General features: G+C 42.3%; 3 protein-coding genes across 3 annotated transcripts in view; 1 reads left to right on the top strand and 2 right to left on the bottom strand.

The window, feature by feature from the left end:
* The window catches only part of LOC125898743 (uncharacterized), a 233,730-nt gene that overhangs the window by 74,681 nt on the left and 136,677 nt on the right, over nucleotides 1-22,372 (bottom strand). The window lies entirely within an intron of this gene.
* On the bottom strand, nucleotides 1,653-6,203 carry LOC125898778 (hepatitis A virus cellular receptor 1 homolog). Its single transcript, XM_049592723.1, has 7 exons — nucleotides 6,135-6,203; nucleotides 3,715-3,910; nucleotides 3,451-3,590; nucleotides 3,302-3,370; nucleotides 2,449-2,534; nucleotides 2,068-2,173; nucleotides 1,653-1,934 (listed from the first exon to the last, which is right to left on the bottom strand). Exons 1-7 carry the CDS (start codon nucleotides 6,178-6,180, stop codon nucleotides 1,858-1,860), a joined length of 720 nt encoding a protein of 239 aa, XP_049448680.1. The 5' UTR covers nucleotides 6,181-6,203; the 3' UTR covers nucleotides 1,653-1,857.
* Nucleotides 9,043-13,105, top strand: LOC125897867 (basic proline-rich protein-like). The gene is made up of 2 exons (XM_049591320.1): nucleotides 9,043-9,049; nucleotides 11,259-13,105. Exons 1-2 carry the CDS (start codon nucleotides 9,043-9,045, stop codon nucleotides 13,103-13,105), a joined length of 1,854 nt encoding a protein of 617 aa, XP_049447277.1.

Below are 22,372 nucleotides of genomic sequence, written 5' to 3'. Positions count from 1 at the left end.
AGTTGAGTGTGGAACTATGGACACTTCTCGGCCTCAATGGTCGCCATCTTGGCTACGTAGCAGAAGGGGAGGGACCACTTTTCAAACTGGAAATGGCGGCCGAGGACTGTGCGACTGTGAACGTCGCCGTGTTGTACAAATACATGTGTTTTTTGCACTAAGCACCACTATACTGTTGTCAGGTATAAGCCAGCAGTGTGTTTGTTGGGTTCATTCAGCAGTCTGTAATGATTTGGTACCGCGAACAATAACACGGAAGCTAATGCTAGTTTGCTAACTAGCTAATTTGCAGTCGTCATTTCTGGTGAGTGCACAACGGCCGTGTTTGGTTTGAGACAACACTACCCTGTCGAAATTTGCGCACTACGTCAATAAGTACATAGTGCAGAGGTATACTAACGGAAGTATGTGATTTGAGACACAGCTAACATTTCAACTAACTAGCTATGCTAATGCTAGCTAGCATCTGCTATCAACTTCTCAATTATACCTGAATACAATAACTTAAAGCAACTCTTACCTTTCTTGCATTTCACACAGCACTTAGAAAAAATTTGAACATCCACAACTCCACCTCCCTCCTCCATTACGTCTATGATAGACATAGGCGTTGGCAAGGTAACGTTAGATACACGGAAGAGGAGAGCTAAAACAGTCAAACACAACCCCGGAGTTTTAAACTCAGCCGGAGTGAGTGATGACTGATGAGTTTTAGAATAAAGTTACAGTGCTAACGTTACATAGTAATGTTAATGTTACTAGTAAGTCGAAACGCACAAGTAAGATAATGTTAATGTTTCAGAGGCTACGCTACAGTAGGCTAACGTTAGCAACTGGATGCTGTGTTGTCATATAACATTATAGCCTATGTTACATTAGAGGCAAACTTAAAATACCTGTCCAGCAGAAACTCTGCGACCATCTTGTCCCTTTTTAGCTCAGGATGAAGCTGCGTCAGTCTTCGCCAGCGCTCGAAAGCAGAGCCGATGTTGAGAGAGATGTTACGCAGGCGGTTACGTCCGTCCAGTCGGAGGCCTCCATGTGGGGAAGACAGACAGGACTCTCGACCAATCATTGCATTCGGTCCGAGTTAATTAATGATAGATGTTTGTTTCTGGCTGCTAGCATTAGCTAGCATAGCTAGCACGTTAGCTAAGCTAGCTGGTATGTGCTCCCATGTATTTTGGTCCTGTACTTTTAGACACACTGTGGAAAGATGCTGCTCAGATTTAGATTTTAAAGTAAAGTGAGTAAAATGTGTTTATACTTTTCACAGACATATGTCACACTGTGTAGTTGAGAGTGCACAACTAGAAAGAAAAGAATACACACACAAATAAAAATACCACGCCATTTGAGCTTTTGTCCTCACATACATGTTTAGTACATATCTTTGGTGCTGTAAATGAGACCTCAGGGGCCTCGATAATTAAAATCTGTGAAGAATCCACACTCAATGTTTGTGTTTGTATAAATGTACGTGCACCGAAAACGCTGTGATTTATGAATCTGTGTGTACGCCTGCCAGTACGCAATGTTTAAATGGATGCTGTGTGGATCGTCTTTCTTGTTGTGCTCTTGAACGAGCCGTGCAGAACAGACAACACCTCATGGTCACACATCACAAACATGGTTTATTTCATACAGTCGTCACATGTGTTAATGTAAAATGTTTTTATGTAAAGAACTAAAGTTATCAGATGTTGTCAGATACATGTAGTGCAGAGGAAAGGCCAGTGTTCCCTCTGAGATGTAGTGAAGGAGAATATAAAGTAGAAAAGAGAAGAGAGCACTTGAGAGAACACACAGAGCTGCCCGCCGCCTCCTCCTCTGATTGGTCCAGCCTCCTGTCCGTCTCTACACAGAGCTTCCCGCCTCTTCCTGCTCCTCCTCTGATTGGTTCGGCCTCCTGATGGTCTCAGACCTCCGAACTTCTGCACACATGAAACAAATCACCTGTTATCATCTCAGTATCTGTTACCTTACTGTTGCTATGGTTACCAACATCCAGGTGTGTGTGTGTGTGTGTGTGTGTGTGTGTGTGTGTGTGTGTGTGTGTGTACTGACTGTAGGCAGCGGTCAGCAGCAGTGCGGGGATGAAGATGATGAAGGAGACTCTCACTGTGTTTCCGATGAAGCTCTGCAGACTGTTTCCCTGCTGCTGCACAGACGACTGTCAACAAACAAACAAACAAACAGGAGTGAGGACATGTTTACTCATCTGTGTTGCCACGGTAACCACGACTCAATGACAAGAATTAAAAAATGTCCGATCACAAGTCTCAAAGTCCGTCAGAGGTTTAATTAATGTGTTCATGTGAGTGAGAACATTAAAAATAATGACGAACATCAGTGTCATGTGTTTATATTTATGTCTGTACGTCATCAGTTTGATTTCCACCTGCCGATAAACAAAACTGTTTACCCAAAAGTTATTATCTTTGTTACCTGAACCAGCGCCACCACTGGCCCTGTGGTGTCTTCCCCTGTGACATCACTTCCTGTCACCTCGGTCACGTCTCTTGTGTCATAACCTGCCAGTCAGACGAGATATGAAGGACAGACGTTGAATAAAATAACAGTTAAAGTGAATAAATACATACAGAAATAAATACAAAAAAAATTAAATGTATAAATAAAAAAGGAATAAATAGGCTAAATATAAATACATCGATAGATATAAAAATATAGAAATACTGTACATAAATGAATAAATAACTGTATATACATATATATATACACACACACACACACACACACACACACACATATATATATGTACAGGAACACATAAATAAATAAATAAATAAATAAATAAATAAATAAATAAATGCATTATAAAAAGCAGAATGCATAAATAAATAAATATAGGTTAACAGAATGTGGAAATAAATGTAAGATATTTTGGTCCTGTCCTGTTGTGTCCTGAAAATTATAAACTTTTATTTATTTACACATTTATCTATTTAATTCCAAATTTATTTTAACATTTGCACTCATTTTTAAAATGTATTAATTCTATATTACTTTTTACACATATTTATTTATTTCTAAAGTTATTTATACATGTATTTATGTATATTTATATTTGTTATTCCTGTATTGTTTTTCAAATGTATTTCTTTATGTATTTATTTATTAATGAATTTATTTATTTATACAATTAATCATTTATTTGTTTTTTGTACTTATTTATTACTATATTTTTTTATACTTTCTTAATGTATTTATGTATTTCCATATTTCTTTATTTAGTCCTGTATTTATTTATTTATTGATACGAAGAACATTTTAGAGTCACCTGCTGTGTGTGGTGCGTTCAGGGTCACAGTGTCCCCGCCGTCTGAGGAGTCAGAGACCACAGAGCGAGCTGCAGACGACAGAAAAGTGTTTCAGCTCATCGTGAAGATGAAGGCAGTTTGTGCCGAGGGATGAAGGCAGTGAACGTACGGTTGATGATGATGAGGTGGACGGTGGACGTCTGGTCGTTGAACAGTCCGGGCAGCTGAACTCTGCAGTGATAGAAACCAGAGTCTGACGGTCGAGAGTTGATGATGGTCAGAGAGGAGGAGGAGGAGGAGGAAGAGTACCTGCAGAACACATCATGATGTGTGATTTGAACAGTGAAGGAGATGGAGCGTGACAGTCGTCTGTATATCCACGAGTACACTGTAAACAGGAGCTGTTTGACGACCTGTACCTGTGACGTCATACCTGTATGACTTCCTGTATAGGACCTGATCTCCAGCGGTGTTGATGACGGTGTTGTGGCAGGTGAAGAGCGACGGCTCTCCTCTCCCCCAGCACACGTCCACTCCTTTCTGACCGACCGCCTCCAAGCGACAGGGCAGCGTCACCCTCCTGCCAGCCACGCCCACCACCGTCTCCGTGGTGACCGCCGACACTCCGGCTGTTGACACAACACAGATGCACAAAATAATCTGTTAGACTTATGAGACCAGAGCTGCTGGTGGACTTCAATCACTGAGATGTGAACACTGTTTGTTCCTTTAAGCTGCAGTTCCTCTAAAGTCCACCAGAGGCTGCTGTGATCAAATCTGTATTGAAGTGAATGAGAAAAACCTCCATCGTCTGTGTACAGTCATCACGTGTCAGAGCGAGGGGAGACTTTCACAATCAAAGATTGTGATATCGAGCCTCAAACAGACATCGTGTATGACACATCACGTGAAGCCATTATCTGTCTGTCTGCAGATGCTTCAGGACAGATGCAGCAGGTCCAGGATGTGGTGACTCCAGCTAAGACTGACGGCAGGGGGAAGATTAAACTCCACGTGTGTTCACCTGTTTCCTCAACATGATCCTCCACAGATCTGAGATCAGTAACCAGTTCAAACTTCTTTAATTTAAACGTTGATGCTGAAGATTCACGTCGTCCTCGTTAAAGTCCGGGTAAAGTTAAATTAGTGATTTCTTTCTCAACACATTCAACATGTTGAATACTGTTTGAAATCATGTGAACAGACTCTGAAGCGTGGAGTCAAACTGTTTCATCAGTTCTGTGTCCAGGACCTTTTCGGCACCTAAAACTCTGCTCGATGTCACACTGGAGTCGACCTGAACATCTCCCCTCCCCCACTGTGTAAACACTTATGAGGCGCGTAGCATCAGTGCTGTTTTGTTTGACCCTCTGCAACTTTGCTACGTCCCACGAGCTCTGTGAGTCAACACACCCTCACTGTGACCTCGTCACATGTCCACGTCTGGTCATGGACTTTCCACATCCACATATGACGTCCAAGGTACCCTGGGTGTGTTGGTTGTTGACGTTCTGGGACGCCGTGTCAACTTCAGCCTGTTACATGCATTGTCTGTTTTCAAAATACACTTCTGTTTTCACAGGAAATGTACAGTTTGATACAGTCTCTTTCAAAATAAAAGCACTACGTTGGTACAACACCACCAACTGATGTTTTTTTTCCTTCAACAACACACACGTGGTTGGGTTTAGCCGACACACACACACACACACACACACGTGGTTGGGTTTAGGAACAAAGAACAGGGTTTGGCTTTACAATCTTACAGGAAGTGAACAGCGGCCTCCTGGTGAAAGTCAATGTTTGTTGGATCCATCCACCCCTCTCACCCGCACAACTCAGACTTTCGCTGCCTTAACTTTCGTACCGTTAAACTATAACGGCAACCAGCTGCATATCATGCTGATGTTGAAGGACGCCTTTTTTTGTTGGTTGTGCCAAGTGCCGGATTGCGACGACTTTGGAGTGACACCAGGCTCTCTGAGCTCTTGCAGTCTAATAAATACATGAATAAAGAGACCTGCACCGGGTCAGGTAGCCGACAGGTAACCCACAAACAGCTGTGTAGCAGGTAAATTCTGTACAAATGTAAACTGATGGCACAGGTAAAAATGACCTTTAAAGAGCTAAGGGGCTGTAGACTGTGAGTGCAGCTGAAGAGGCTCCTAACAAGAGTCTGTGGCTCGTTCTTCATTTCAGCTCCGTCAGCAGACACGGCGTCTCAGAGTAGGACTGTTCATCTTTTTATTATTTCAAAACCTAATTTTATATACTTGGTTAATAATTCAAATTTGGCTGGAAATCACCAGAAAACAACTAGTTCAGCTGTTAGTTGGTGTTGAGCGGTGATCTGCAGCTCGGCAGGTGTCACACCCTCCACCATCCCCTCCACCTCCCGGTGACAGTCAGCTCAGATACTACGTCACTTTAGAAACGTTGAGATGATCCGCATGAAACGTACAAACGTAAAAATGTGCAAACACACTCTTTAAACTGGAGCTAAATAATATAGTGACATATTCAGCAGCACCGACAGACTCTTTACAAGTCTCAAAAAGAAAAAGAGAAACACAATGAAAGTGTCCAGTTTATTAGGAACACCTCTCTAAACTGAATTATGAACTGTGTTGTCTTTAATAATTTAATAATTTGTTGCCATCTTTATTAAAAACCATCAATACTTCATTCTGAAAAAGGAAAAACAAACGTTAGTCCCAGTGTCAGTGATACAGCGGGCGGACAAAGAGAAGATTTATCTGACAGGTTTGAACATTCAGCCGGCCGTCAGTGTCTCTGGTGTTGTAGCAGTGAAACATGTGAGCAGGTGGAGAGGAGGAGGAGCTTCAGACTCACCTGTAAGGACGCAGACGCAGGTGAAAGTGTGAAGGAGGAGCAGCATGTTGTCCCTGCAGACAGACGGACAGACGGAGACAGACTGAGAGGACGAGTCACACGGACGACTCACTGATGCTACTTCCTGTTTCCATCCTGATATTTATAGACTCAGACTGAAGTTGCTTAACGGAGAAACTATTTTTAAAATAACGTCTGACAAGAGAAAAACATGTGGAGTCAGTTTGTTTCACATCTTACATGTTATTAACATGTTTTAAAACTGTATTTGTCTCAACAAAGAGACGACAGATCAAATATCAGTAAGATGTAAACACATGGCTGTTGTTTTATGTCGAACATGTTTATTTATCTGCTTGTTTCTTTTCTTTAACTACTCTTAAAAGAAACGGTTCTATATAGAACTGTCAAGGGTTCTCGCTCAGTTTAATGCCCAGTCCCTTTAACCAGCCCGGTGTGGCTACACATTTTGACAAATGTAGGCCTGTCTCAAATAGAGGCTGAACTGGGTTTTACCAGCTGGAGCTAATGTTAGCTAGCTGCTTAGCTCGTGCTACCAAATATAAATATTCAAACTTCTGTCAGTATGGAGGTGCCACATATTGTTAGCTTGGTTACAGGGATGTGACGTCAACAGAAAGCGACACAACAGCTGTCATTTTTAAAACTCAGCAGACGCCAAGCGAGGGTTAGCTCGTTCATAGCTTCCACCGCCATGTAAACAAAGAGACAGGCTAGAAACACAGCAACCACCTGAGCTCCTTCCATAAGGGATAATGTATAGTGAACCGGTGACAGTTATAAAAAATAACTCCCGACAGGGGAATGGAACCCTGGAAGGGTGTTATTTTTCAACTGTCACTGGCTCACTATAGAGGTAATTGCCTTGTTGTTTACAAATACTTCCAGGTAGAAAACCAGCAGAGTTCACGTTTTTTCACGTCACTGTAATGTAATGACTCATTAACTCAATAAACGGTCCGTGAAAAAAAAAAAAAAAATTCCAGCGGATATCTTAGTTACAACATGATTGAGCTAGCAAAGCAGTTTTGTGTTGCTATGTGTGGTATTTATTCAGTTTTGGGAAATCACGATGTCTAGAAAGCATCAGTGGCTGCAGCTGACAGGGACAGCTAACAGCAGCAGCAAAGCTAACATCAGGACGTCATCTGTTAAAAGCCTCCCGTTGTCGGATACGACATGAAACTACCCCAGTTAGCTCAATCATGTTGTAACTAAGACATCCGCTGGAAAAAATATTTTTTTCACAGACCGTTTATTGAGTTTAGTGAGTTATTACACACACCGCTAACGGCTAACGGCTAACTGCGTCCCAACGCCCCTATGTCACCCCGGTCAAAATGGTCGCGCAACGATTATGTCACATCCAGAGCCCGGTAACTTTACAGGAACCTTCCTCCTACTCCGCTCTCTCAGTGGAGACACGGCGGTTGAGAGGGCCGAGCGAGAGGACGTTCCCGTAGTACTTCCTGCCCCTTAAATAGTACCAGGAACTTCTTCAGTGGAAACGGGCCTATAAAGTCAAATTATGTGTCACTTCCTGGATTACCCTGTAAGATGTTTATACTCCTTCAGTCTGTAAGGGTCCTCAGATCAGAAGAATCAAAAGGGGTTTTCATAAAAAAGATTCATTCAACTTGTGAGGCTTGTTTTAACAGGATACAGTGGTGCTGTGTCGGTGTGCACGGTGCTGTAAAACAAGTGTCAAAACTCTCTCTGTCTCTGAGCTCGATCAAATGAATGATTCATTATTAATATGTTATCTGAAGCCTGGAACACCATGTGTACTGAGCAGCAGCTCTGTGTGAAAGGAATTAAAGGCCTGTCCCAAATAAAGTTCTGTTGAGTTCAAGGATTTAAGCAAATAATATCCCGGGCTACAGATTTAAGTTTTGTGGTAATTCTGCAGAATTACCATGATATTAAGTTAATTTAACAAATAATGCTAATTTACATCAAATAACATAAAACATTTAAAACTTCAGTAACACACAGTCAGCCTTTTGCCAACACAAACCTGTTGTAGAAAACTGACTGTACTGGTCATCAAAAGGTCGTTCCACATTATTAAAACATCATTAAACACATAAACAATAAAAATACAATTGATTTTAGATACAAATATCTCTGGATATTTGAAATGACCAATAAATATGAGTGAATAAAGAGACAGATTAAAATGAACCAGCAGAAACATGTCTGTCTGTCTGTCTGATGAGAACAAATGTCTCATGTCACTTCAATAAACCAACAGCTGTTTACGGTTTCATACAGAGGTGGTTTCAACTTCAGGTCTTAGCTAACGACACCAAACACACCACCAACACATGCTGACATAGACTGCTGTCACACTGAGAGCTATGCTAACGTTGCTAGCATGCTAACGCGCTAATCGCCATTAGCATCACAACTTTAAGAAAGTAAACTGAATTACAAAAAAACCACCACTTCAAGTCACAACTCACGACTTCATAGCGTTCCAGGCCAAGTCACGCCAAACTCTCAAAGCAACATGGCAGACTGTGCTGGGTTTATGTTTGTTTATGACCACTTCTGTGCATCTGCTCCTTGCTCATTTGAGCGAAACGGAGGAGGAGAAACGGCGCATAAGGTCACAGATGCTATTATACTTTTATTTTACGTTATCTGTGTGTTTGGAAATGTATTTTGTATTGATTATTCTTGCACTGGAAACCAGCTGTTAGAACGGCTGCCAATACTGCGTTAACATTAGGGTTATTTTATGTCTATTTCTCACCACGTATAACCTGCATCAACACCTCATCCATGGGGCTGCCATGTTATTTAGAGGAGTAAGGTCATTGGTTTAGAGGGCTGTGTGATGTCAGAAAGCGTAACTGGGAGTACGTCAATCTGGTACGAGTTCATGGGTGGTAAGTTACGGGTTTGACTGCCGTTCCAGTGCACTTTTATGGGTAACTGACCTGTAACTGATCTGTAACTGACCTGTAACTGACGTGGTGGTCTTGACTAAAACTTGGATTACAAACACTATCGGGTTAATTTTATATCTTAAACAGAGAATAATTCCTGTCGAACTTCACAGACACGTCTGACCACCAAAAATTAATGGTGCTGAAAAACCAGCTCAGACTCCATGTGGAGCCGTTACCATAGAAACATGTGATCTAACAGTTTGTCAGCTTCACAGTTTTATAACAAAGAATTTATTTCTGTGATGGATCGATACTATAAATACTTATAATAGAAATTTGTGTCAGCCCTGCCTCCTTTAGGAGACTGAGATGTAAAGTACGTACATACCAAGTATGTAATCAGGGAAACATATTAAAGTATTAAAAGAAGAAGTAGTCAGAGGAGAGAAATTTAAATTAATTTCAGAAAAATTAATTAAAAAAAGAATAATTAAAAAAAAAACAGCCAGTCCTCATATTTTTTTGATTTTTTTTTCTATTAAAAAAACTTTAAAATATTTCTGTCAACCAATCACTGATTGTTTCAGCTGCATGTGTTTGTGTGCAAAAATCTGAATTTGCAAAATAAAGTTTTCAAATATTTGTAGTGGAGTAAAAACCAAAATACTTCCTGTGAAGTTAAGAAGAAAAGAATAATTAAAGACTTCAGATTAAATTAATCCAGTAACATAAAAGTGCCTCGTGAACAAAGTTTCAAACAACTGTCTGTTTTTATTTTATTTACAAATGATCAGTTCAAAGTTCTTCTTCTTCTTCTTCTTCTTCTTCTTCTTCTTCTTCCTCTCTGTGACTTGTGTGTTTTTGTCCACTAGAGGTCAGTGTGTCCTCGTGTATGTGAGCCACAGTGACACCTGAACACACCAGGAGCCTGAATGCACCACGTTGCAGTGCATTGTGGGACACTGAGGCAACAGGAGACACTCCAGTTCTGTCCTCGACATTTAAGGACACAAAGACATCAGGATCAGGATGAGTTTATTTAGTCACACGCAGATTTAAACACCAGTTAGGTGTCCTGTCCTTCCTTCCACCCTGTCCTTTCTTGTCCTCTTCTTTCCATCTTTCCTCCCTCCTTTATTTCATTCCCCTTTGTTTCCTTTCTGCCTCTCATCTCCGAAAGTGTTCTTTTCTTATTCCCTTCCTCCCTTTCCTTTCCCAACTTGTTTCCCCCCTTTTCCCTTCTGTTCTTCTTTCTTTACTTCATTCCTTTCTTTTCTGTTCTTCCTTCCCTTTTCCTTCCTTCCACCCTTTTCTTTCTTATTTTGTCCTTCCTTCCTCCCTACTTTCCTTCCTTCGTTTTCCATCTTGTTCTTTCCTACCAGTGTTACATTTCCTCCCTCCTTTAACCTTTTCCTTCCTCTTCTTCCATTATTTCTTCCTTTCATCTCTCCTTGTGTCCTTCCCCTGTGTCCTCCTCTTGTCTCCTCTGTCCTCTCTCATATACTCCACAGTGAAAACACAGAGGGGGGTCAAAGGTCAGTTTTTCTTGGCCTCTCTTCTTCTCTGATTTAATTTTGCGCCACATTCCTGTCTAATCACATTCCTCCTGCTGGAAATATAAACACACCAAATATTTATACAACATATTCATATATTTATTTGTTTAACATATTAACGTCAGTCTTCATCGTCACAGAGCTTATAGGAGCTCCCATCATGCATCCTGTTGTGGCAAAAATATCTGAGTGCAGACTCCGATACAGCTGTAAACATGTTCTGTGTTTATGCTGAAGCACAGTTACAGTAATATAATGTCAGAGCTGAGCTGCACTTAAAGGAGCATCTGGGGAAAACTTTAATTCTCTCTGTTTAGATAAACAGCAGTTTGATGTCTGTGTGTTCACTCAGGGTGTTTGAGCTCTGAGCTCATCCTGGCCCCGCCTTTTTTTTATTTATTATAAGAAAAGAAAAAACAATCTGTGTTTTTATCGTCAGAGTAAACTGCAGATACAAATTAGTCTGACCCTCTCAGGACAGGCTGGATGTTCTGAAGATTAAACTGTTAAGATCAACATCACTGAGCTAATTCACCCTTTCATCTTGATTAAGAACTTCCTTTGATGGACAGATTAAAGTGGAGTTACAGTAGTAGAGCCTCCTAAAGGAACAGCAGAACCTCCTAAAGGAACAGCAGAACTTCCTAAAGGAACAGCAGAACCTCCTAAAGGAACAGCAGAACTTCCTAAAGGAACAGCAGAACCTCCTAAAGGAACAACAGAGCCTCCTAAAGGAACAGTAGAGCCTCCTAAAGGAACAGTAGAGCCTCCTAAAGGAACAGCAGAACTTCCTAAAGGCACAGGAGAGCCTCCTAAAGGAACAACAGAGCCTCCAAAAGGAACAGCAGAGCCTCCTAAAGGAACAGCAGAGCCTCCTAAAGGAACAGCAGAACTTCTTAAAGGCACAGCAGAACTTCCTAAAGGCACAGCAGAGCCTCCTAAAGGAACAGCAGAGCCTCCTAAAGGAACAACAGAGCCTCCTAAAGGAACAGCAGAACCTCCTAAAGGCACAGTAGAGCCTCCTAAAGGAACAGCAGAGCCTCCTAAAGGAACAGCAGAGCCTCCAAAAGGAACAGCAGAGCCTCCTAAAGGAACAACAGAACCTCCTAAAGGAACAGCAGAGCCTCCTAAAGGAACAGCAGAGCCTCCAAAAGGAACAGCAGAGCCTCCTAAAGGAACAACAGAACCTCCTAAAGGAACAGCAGAGCCTCCAAAAGGAACAGCAGAGCCTCCTAAAGGAACAACAGAGCCTCCTAAAGGAACAGCAGAACCTCCTAAAGGCACAGGAGAGCCTCCTAAAGGAACAGCAGAACTTCCTAAAGGCACAGTAGAGCCTCCTAAAGGAACAGCAGAGCCTCCTAAAGGAACAGCAGAGCCTCCAAAAGGAACAGCAGAGCCTCCTAAAGGCACAGCAGAGCCTCCAAAAGGAACAGCAGAGCCTCCTAAAGGAACAACAGAACCTCCTAAAGGAACAGCAGAGCCTCCTAAAGGAACAGCAGAGCCTCCAAAAGGAACAGCAGAGCCTCCTAAAGGAACAACAGAACCTCCTAAAGGAACAGCAGAGCCTCCAAAAGGAACAGCAGAGCCTCCTAAAGGAACAACAGAGCCTCCTAAAGGAACAGCAGAACTTCCTAAAGGCACAGCAGAGCCTCCAAAAGGAACAGCAGAGCCTCCAAAAGGAACAGCAGAGCCTCCTAAAGGAACAGCAGAACTTCCTAAAGGCACAGCAGAGCCTCCTAAAGGAACAGGAGAGCCTCCTAAAGGAACAGCAGAACCTCCTAAAGGCACAGTAGAGCCTCCTAAAGGAACAGCAGAGCCTCCAAAAGGAACAGCAGAGCCTCCTAAAGGAACAACAGAGCCTCCTAAAGGAACAGCAGAGCCTCCTAAAGGCACAGGAGAGCCTCCTAAAGGAACAGCAGAACCTCCTAAAGGCACAGTAGAGCCTCCTAAAGGAACAGCAGAGCCTCCTAAAGGAACAGCAGAGCCTCCAAAAGGAACAGCAGAGCCTCCTAAAGGAACAACAGAACCTCCTAAAGGAACAGCAGAACTTCCTAAAGGCACAGCAGAGCCTCCTAAAGGAACAGCAGAACCTCCTAAAGGAACAGCAGAACCTCCTAAAGGCACAGGAGAGCCTCCTAAAGGAACAGTAGAGCCTCCTAAAGGAACAACAGAACCTCCTAAAGGCACAGGAGAGCCTCCTAAAGGCACAGCAGAGCCTCCTAAAGGAACAGCAGAACCTCCTAAAGGAACAGCAGAACCTCCTAAAGGCACAGGAGAGCCTCCTAAAGGAACAGCAGAGCCTCCTAAAGGAACAACAGAACCTCCTAAAGGAACAGCAGAACTTCCTAAAGGCACAGCAGAGCCTCCTAAAGGAACAGCAGAACCTCCTAAAGGAACAGCAGAACTTCCTAAAGGCACAGGAGAGCCTCCTAAAGGAACAGCAGAGCCTCCTAAAGGCACAGCAGAGCCTCCTAAAGGAACAGCAGAACAGCCTTAAGAAACAGCAGAACAGGTTCCAGTGTGTAAACTTTGTTCCTCTGCAGGTTGATGAAGATGAAGGTTCTCCAGCGTCAGTCTCGTCTTCTTCCTCTCTCTGCTTCTTTGGGTCAGTGGGCACCAAATTTCAAACCTTGCGTTTGTTGAGATTGCTCGTTGATTTCAACTTTCACATTTCTGAATTTCCACCATCAACAGAGAACAGGAGAGTCACTAGCTAAGCTACGCTTGCTGGGCAAATATTTTTAATTAAAAAAATAAATAATGTGTACAAAATAACATTAATGATATACTTTAATCTGAACCTTGCACGTTTTTGATTTTCTTCACAACTGTCCAATAAAGGTCAACATGTCAAAACTTCAACTTAAATCCCGCCCCTACTGATTAACGTTAGAAATGTTCTGAGTTGAAATACAAGAAATAGCTGAACTGGTCGAGACAGAGCTGAATGTATGAGATTTCAGAGATAAGAACACAAATAAGTCCTTTATTGATCTTTGAATTCAACAAAAACAGAAACAAAACAAAAACTGAAAATCTCAAACAAACTCTTAAAACCGAAACTAAACAATTGTTAGCTAGCAAAAGTTAAATCTGTTTTATTGTTTAATGATTTTGAGTGTGTGATGCATCCTTTTATCACGTCACATTTAGACTGCTGTAATGCTCCTCATGCAGGAATTAATCAAAATGCCCTGTTACGCTTACAGTTAGTCCAGAACTCTGCAGCTCGTCTTTTAACAGGAAGCAAGAAACACGAGCACATAACTCCCATTCTGGCCTCGCTGCACTGGCTTCCTGTTCGTTTTAAGATTGTGATTTATTTATTGTTTTTAATTTATTGCTCTTATTTGATTATATTATTGTCTTTAGTGTGTGTGTGTGTGTGTGTGTGTGTGTCTGAATTATTAAACTGAAGAATGAAGAAAAATTAAAATCTTTAAAAAACCTCTAAAAAACCTAAATTAGTCCAGTTTTAATGAAAACTGTGTAAATCAGCAGCAAAATGAAACAGAGCTGCTTCATGCATGATGTCACTTCCTGTTTAACACAGTCACATAACTGTTGATTCTTAGTTTCATGAGTCCTGTAAGTCTGAGCTCACACATCAACGTGACTGTGAACACATCACTGACATCATCACTGTTACACAATCCACACAGAGCTGTTAATCAATACAGCTGTCGATCATCGATTCCCAGTGTGTGTGTGTGTGTGTGTGTGTGTATAACAAACAGAGGAGGATGTCAACCTGAGAGAGATGAGGAGGAAGAAGGAGGATGACTCGACCTTCAGACACCCCGAAGTTTTAAACTGACACGTTAGCGCATGCTGATGTCATTTTATTGGCTGTTTCCATGACAACAGCTTTGCTTCCTGTGACCTCTGTGACCCCGACAGGATGGAGACAACGATGACTAACACCTCCTGTTTAGCAGATACAACACTGAGGCTCAACAACAACAGCATCCAAGCTAACGAGAACTTTTTATTCCACTCTGACCACACGCGCACACACACACACACACACACACACACACACACTCGTTACTGATTCAGTCTTTGATGTGACTGGTGTAAATCTCATTCTGTATCCACATCACTTAAAACACTCTGAAGCAGCTCGAGTGCTGTCGAGTGTTTCAGTCTGTCATTAGCATCGTGCTAATGAGCGTCATGCTGAGCGGCTTCAGGCGTGTTAGCGGGACGCTCGTCTGTGTGGAAGCACTCAGCATTAATGAGCGACAGCCACACACTCAGTCCTCATTAGCATAATGCAATTAGCATCATGCAGGTGTTAGCCCGGATGCTAATGTGAGCTGGAGTGGATCTGACACGGAGGTTTATTGAAAGAACAAGTGGAGAGATGAGGGGGAGGAGGAGGAGGAGGAGGAGGAGGAGGAGGAGAGAGAGAGACAGTTTTCATATCAGCTGTTTCTATGGCAACAGGACTCCAGTGAAGTGCATAAAGACAGATTGTTTATGACTGTATGAAATGGATCTGATCACCCATCAGGTCAATCCACCAAGAACCACATGAGCTCTAGACCCCCTGAAGTACCCTGCAGACCACTTCAGACCACCTAAAGACCCCTATGGACCATTTCAGACCCTTATTGACCCCCTGTCGACCACCTCAGACCACTATAGACTGCTTCAGACCCGTATGGACACCTATAGACCGCTTCAGATCCCTACAGACCCCTTTAGACCACTTCAGACCCCCTGAAACCCGTGTAGACCACTTCAGACCCCCTTAAGACCACTGTGGGCCAGTTCAGACCCTATAGACCCTTGAACCCTACTTTAGACCCCTACAGACTCCTGTAGACCCCCTACAGACCACTACAGAGGGTTTAAAGTGGACCGACAGAGACCCTGAGGCTGGTTTCAACAGGTCTGAATGTGACAGAGTGACGTTAATGCTGCTCAGTATTCATGTATTCACCGCGGCCTGATGTTTGTGCACTCTGAGCTGCTGTCTGTGTTCACGAGTCAGAGAGGATCAAATGACTGAATCCTTTTAAAAGACGAGAGGAGACGTTTAGAGCTGCGGAGGATTAAACACAGAGGTCTCACTGTCTGAAGTTTGTGTTCTGTCTCAGACCTTAAAATGGAAACACTCGAGTGTGTGTGAAGAAGCTGAGACATGTTTCAGTCTGATTCAGACGAGCTGACGTCCAGAGATCAGACTCTGAATCTTTTATTTATGTTTGAAGAATGTTTATTCAGTTTATTGAAATCATCCACAGTCGTGTTAAACTGTGTTTGTGACCGTTTGTGTGCAGGTATGATTGTTTATGTTTACAGTCTGTATAGTTTGATGTTGTTACTGAATGTTGTGCTGCAGCAGGACCTTCTCAGGGTCTGTTGGTACGTTTACATACACAGAGTAAGTCATATATAACCCCTGTAATCATGGCGGCTGCGATCATGTGACTAAATGTGCTGACAGGAGTGAAGTGATATAAAGAACTGCAGTCTGTGAGGAGGCAGGATGGTCAAACAAACACAGGACGTCCCCCAGCAGACCGACGTCTGTGTCCCGTGTGAAACAAAGTCAACCCTAACCCCGACACAACTCTACGTAAAGCACTTACTGTATCATGACCACAGCCAACAATGTTTCTTGTCCTAAATCTAATCAACGTAACATTACGGTCCAAACCTAACCTACGCAACTCTGGGTTCCTAAACCTAACCTACATAATGTTACTTTCCTAAATCTAACCTGTGTAATTTTATGTTCCTAAACCTCACTACGTAACTTTACGTTCACAAACCTCACCTACGTAACGTTACTATCCTAAACCTAACTACGTAACTTTACTTTCCTCAACCTAACCTACGTAACTTTGCGCTCCTAAACCGTACCTATGTAACGTTACTTTCCTAAACCTAACTACGTAACTTTACTTATATAAACATAACCTACATAACTTAACTAATATAAACCTCAATTATGTAACTTTCCAAAACTTCCCCAACGTAAGTTAACGTTGAGTACTTAATGCGGCAATGCCCGAACATGCTTCTTTTCTTAAACCTAACCTATGTAAGTTTAGTTATATAAACATAAGCTACTTTACTTTCTAAAACTTTACCTATGAAACGTTACTTTCCTAAACCTAACCTACGTAACTGTATGTTAAGTACACGATGTGACGATGCTATTCGCGGGGCGCTAACCTGTTACATATTAAAACAACAGCTGAACGATGACACGTTGGGTTTAAACACTGAAACTGCTGAAGCTTCGTGTGAACTTGACACAGAATGAGGATCACTGGTCTGTTTTCATATCCATGTGAGGACCTGACTGTTGTTTTCAGACAGTTTTCTTTTATACTTCAGTCCTGGTTGATTTGGTGACACCTGTGGTTACCGCGGTAACAGCAGTTGTGGTTTAATACTCTAACAAACAGTGTTTGAGCAGCTGGTGTCTGTTCACAAAGTGTTTTAATAAAGACGTCAGTCAGTAATAATGATCATGAACTCCATCTGACTTCATGCTGCACATGTTTAACAATGAATACAACACAGGGGGAAAGTATCCGAGTACATTTACTCAATAAGTACTGTTACTTTACTTAAGTATTTTCTTTTGTTTCTACTGTACTATCCCTGAGGGAAATACTGTATGTCCTGAAGTCAACAAACTACAACAGTAAGTGATAATATCCAATAATATCATGTATTACTCATAATATAGCACCCTAAGGTGAGTGTGTCTGCACAGAGAATACTTTTACTATCGATACGTATACGTTATACAATATTTTTAAGTATTTTGCTGAAAATACTTTTGTTCTTTAACATATTTAACACTTTAGATTCAGGACTTTAATTTGTAAAAGTAGACTTTTTTATTTACAGAGGTGGAGAGTGACTAAGTACATTTGCTTTAGTGCTTTAGTATTTCCCTGTTTCTGCTACATGACACTTCTACTGCACCACATTTATCTGACAGCTGCTGAATTTGTTTAAGTAGATTGACCACAACAACAAAAAGATTGTGTTTGATCTACTTAAATAAATAGAGCAATTTTTTCATCAGATTATTATTTAGATCAAACAAGGCTAGTCTTTGTATAAACTACTTGATTTTTTTTGTATGTAAAAAATAAAATTTGCAAGTAAGTTAACTTAATTTTTCAAGTTAAGTTGACTTAATTGAGTTAAGCTGACTCACTTGCTAAATTTAGTTTACTATATTTGCCAAATTTAGTTGACTTTACTCAGAAAAATTATTTGTTAAGTACAGAAAAAAGGTCCAGTTTTGCTTGATCTACATAATAGTCTGATGCAAAAAAGTTGCCCTATTTTTGAGGTAGATCAAGCACAGTATTTTTTTAATCAATATATATCAGTATATGCTCACTTTGTTTAAGTACATCAAGCACAATAAAAAAAATCTATTGTGTTTGATCTACTTGAGAAAATTTAGGCATTTGCATCAGATCATTATGTTGATCAAGTGATGCTAGTTTTTGTATAAACTTGTTAATGTAAAAAATACATTTTACAGTAAAGTTGACTTCATTGAGTGAAACTGACTCACTTACTAAATTAAGTTTGCTTTATTTGCAAAATTAAGTTGACTATACTTAAAAAAAAAAAATTTGTTACGTTAAAAAAAGTAATTTCAACAAAGACCAGTCCTGTTTTTTTTAGCATCTTTTTTTTCTCTATCACGAATGTTCTGATTGTCTTTTGTCTCCAGCACTGTGTTGCATTTCATGCATCGATAGTTCCACATAAATCTAAAAAATCTGATGAGAAAAGTTGCCTTCATTTTATTTTGTCAAGCACAGTGCTTTTATCAGAGTGTCTGCAGGTGTAAACATGTTGCGTTTTGCATTTTAATGTAAATTTGATTGTTATTTGTATTAATGTGAACAAATCTGCTGTTTTTCATCATGAATTAAAAACAGCTGTCAAAATGACCACAGATACAGTGTCTGTCATTTACGCCTGTGGTTGCTCCTGAACGCAGCACCAGATTTCATGAAGTCTTTTGTTGAAATGTTCTTCAGCTCAAATCTGTACATTTAAAACCATTTCTGAACATCTACAGATTTTGGAGTGTACTTGAATGCACCATCAGAGTTTTAAAGCATGGCTGCAGGACGGCAGTCAGTGGGGCTTTTTGGCACTTTCTCTCTTTGATAGTTGAGCTGCAAAAAAACAGTTTCACTGCACGTTGTTCTGCGTATGTGGCAGATTAGATGTTAAAAACAAACCCAGTAAAGTGACGTGAGGTGAAACTGACGTCTGACAGGAAATCAGTCACAAACCTGATGGATCAACGATCACAGAACCGATGGGCTGGAACCTGAAATACACCACTGATACAACGGTCCGTGAAGGCAGCGGACAAAAGACTAACAAAGGACAGAAGAAGAGCCAAGCTGGCACACACACACACACACACACACACACACTGCAGTATAGTCCAGCCTCCTGCTCACACAGCAGATTTTTAATCACAGTGCATCAGTGCATGGAGCCAAATAAAATCCATAACAGTTAAAATCTATAACACCCCTACATTAACCACACACACCCACACACACACACACACACACACACACACACACACACTGCATCAGAGACTGAGGAGCTCGTAGGAGGTTTAGTTTTTATTTCTGCCAGTAAAACTCTCGGCTGGTAAAAAGAACTTGATGCTTCACGTTAGAACATTTTAATTCTTCTGTTCTGTTGATTTCTGTGGCGTTTGTTCGAACGACTCAACAAACTGCAGACGTGTCATAACTGATCAACGTCACCTGTTCATATTAACCCTTTGAACTCTGCAGTGGAAACAGTCCTCTACTGCCTACACTGGTATTTCTGCTTATTGTGATGTCATATCCTGGAGAATCTTCAATGCTTCACATCACTAACATCTGTGCAAGCTGTGCTCAAAGGTTCTAGAGGTCAGTAAACCATAATCATGTATAAAGGCACTGGCACTGTGTCATAACTTACAACAGGTACAGAAAACAAAATATCAGTGATTTGAACCATGTTCAGTGTTTAATCTTTGAGATATGATTATTTCAATGTGCTGAGTACAAATGTGTCGTGATCCATTCATCGTTCTTTCCTCTGTCGCCATTTTGTGTTTCCATGTGGTTTTGCACCGCACGTAACGTGACATAATGAAATCATCAAGAACATATAATGTGACGACACAGGAGACAGAAGGCCGAGCTCTCTGCTGCAGAAGAGTGAATGTTCGAGTTGTTATGGTTCTTACTTTAGATCGATTCTACTGTAGTGTTCCGCAGCCATTACAGGAAATACTGGCACCACTGCGTGTTATTACTACATTTGCACGGCATGTTAGGTCACGTAACGTAATGCTGTGATGAAACAGGAGACAGAAGGCTGAGCTCTCTGTGACAAAGAATGAATGTTCTCACTCGAGGTTACTGTTTTAAAGGGTTAACTCCCACAATAAGCCGCCTGCTCTCTCTCTGTCTGTGGGGGAGATTCATTCACAGATGTGCCACACAAAGAGTTAATGACAATGATGTCACAGTCACAGAGGTGATGTCACAGTCACAGAGGTGATGTCACAGTCACTGTGTCACAGTGTGGTCCTGTCTGTGAGTGAGGGTGGTCTGATCTGATGATAAACACACTGCACCAACACTCAGGACTGTTGGTGCTGTATTTCTTCTTCTCTGGTTTTATAGAAGCAGCGGGACATAAAACAGGATAAACACAGGCTGGTGTGGACGCTCAGAGGGACGCTTGGCTGTGACTGGCTGTTATGTCATCAGCTCTCTCTCTCATCTCACATGAGGCGGCGCACGAGTGTTGACTCTGAGCACAGCTTCAGAGCTTCTCTGTCACATCACAGGTAGAATTTATCACCAAACACCGCACTCTATGTATGCCATGCTTTGTTTGTAAAAACCCCAGGGTGGACTGGTGGGCGGAGTCATACAACCACAGGGTGGACTGGTGGGCGGAGTCATACAACCACAGGGTGGACTGGTGGGCGGAGTCATACAGCCACAGGGTGGACTGGTGGGAGGAGTCATACAACCACAGGGTGGACTGGTGGGAGGAGTCATACAACCACAGGGTGGACTGGTGGGCGGAGTCATACAGCCACAGGGTGGACTGGTGGGAGGAGTCATACAACCACAGGGTGGACTGGTGGGCGGAGTCATACAGCCACAGGGTGGACTGGTGGGAGGAGTCATACAACCACAGGGTGGACTGGTGGGAGGAGTCATACAACCACAGGGTGGACTGGTGGGCGGAGTCATACAGCCACAGGGTGGGCTGGTGGGGGCTGAGGGCCCTCTGTTGGCTCTCCTCCGGCGTCCACACACCTCTGGATGTGAAGTTGTGAACGTTCCTGTTTTCCTGCACTTCCTGTCGCTGCTCTCTTATGATCACTATGATTGGACAACAATGGTTCCTGCTCGAGCCAATCACAGTGGATCTATAACGCAAACTCTGGCTGACTGATATCTGATGACCTGGAGGGCGAACATGTTTGATGATGTGTTCAGTGACTCAGATCAGACTGAGACGATGGAGCTTTGCATTTGAAGCTCAGCCTGACATCAGCGTGCTCGTAACTTTTTACAGCTGCATCTTCAAACCACTTTACATCAGAGCTCAGCAGATCCAGGACCTGCTCAAACCAAACTGTTTGAACAATTAAATGAAACAGGATCCACAGGTTAACCCTCAAACTCTGTTCTCCTCTCTGCCCTGCTCGCTCTGCTCTGAGCTGCAGACCTGCAGGAGGTGGATCAGCTGATCACACCTGGACCAGGTGTTACACATTGTTTATTATGTCACACTCAGCCGGCCCCTCCTGTTCCGTCAGAGTGATGTCACTCCAGGTTATGAAGGGTTAAAGGCAGGCGTGTTGAAGTGAGTGTGGAAGATGCCACAGGTCTACAGTCGCTCTCCAGCTCCTCCTGGAGGACCCCGAGGTGTTCCCAGACCAGATGAGATCTATAATCCCTCCAGTGTGTTCTGGCTCGGCCCCGGGGCCTCCTACCAGCTGGACGTGCCAGGACACCTCGAACAGGCCCCTGGTGTCACCGACTGGCTCTGAGGATCTTAGTTTATTGTTTCATCAAATGGTTTCGTACCCGCTGGTCTGAACTTTGTGTTTGTAAAGGCCTGTTTGTTTGGGGCTTTTTTCATTTTGTTTTAATGCGACAGTTGAGACGATCAGTTCACAGCGTCATCCTGCAAATCAATCAGCTGTTAAACTGACCGAAGGATCATCGAACCGTGAGTTCAGTTAAACCAGACAGCGAGCTGATCAGATCCTCCGTCACCTCCTCCTGTTATCTGTTTTCTTCTCATCTCATTTATAAACTTCATAAAATTTGGTTTCTGAGGTTTGAACTCTCCCGATCCACCACAGCTTTTATTCTGAAGCTCAGAGCTCAGCCTGTCGTCCAGATATTATTTCCTCCTCATGGTTTATTGATCTGTGTCCTCGCTTCATCAGCTCCTATATTTGACTGTTTCATTTTCTACCTTATCTGAGTTCTGAGCTTCAGTCAGCGCCGAACGCCACCACACATCAGCATGGACAGATTTCTGACCTGTTTGTTTGTTGTTGTGAAACGAGCCTTCACACTGATCCAGAGAGAAGTCAACGACCGGCCGACGACGCTCTGTGAATCATTTATGGAGCCGCACGTTCAAAAGTCACCGTGACTCAGAGACGGTTTGACTCTGTGATGATCCCGTGACAACAGGGACGTAAGCAACA

The sequence above is a fragment of the Epinephelus fuscoguttatus genome, linkage group LG12 (genome assembly GCF_011397635.1).
Source record: "Epinephelus fuscoguttatus linkage group LG12, E.fuscoguttatus.final_Chr_v1".
Classification (NCBI taxonomy): Eukaryota; Metazoa; Chordata; class Actinopteri; order Perciformes; family Serranidae; genus Epinephelus; species Epinephelus fuscoguttatus.
This window is presented reverse-complemented; position numbering and strand designations above follow the sequence as displayed.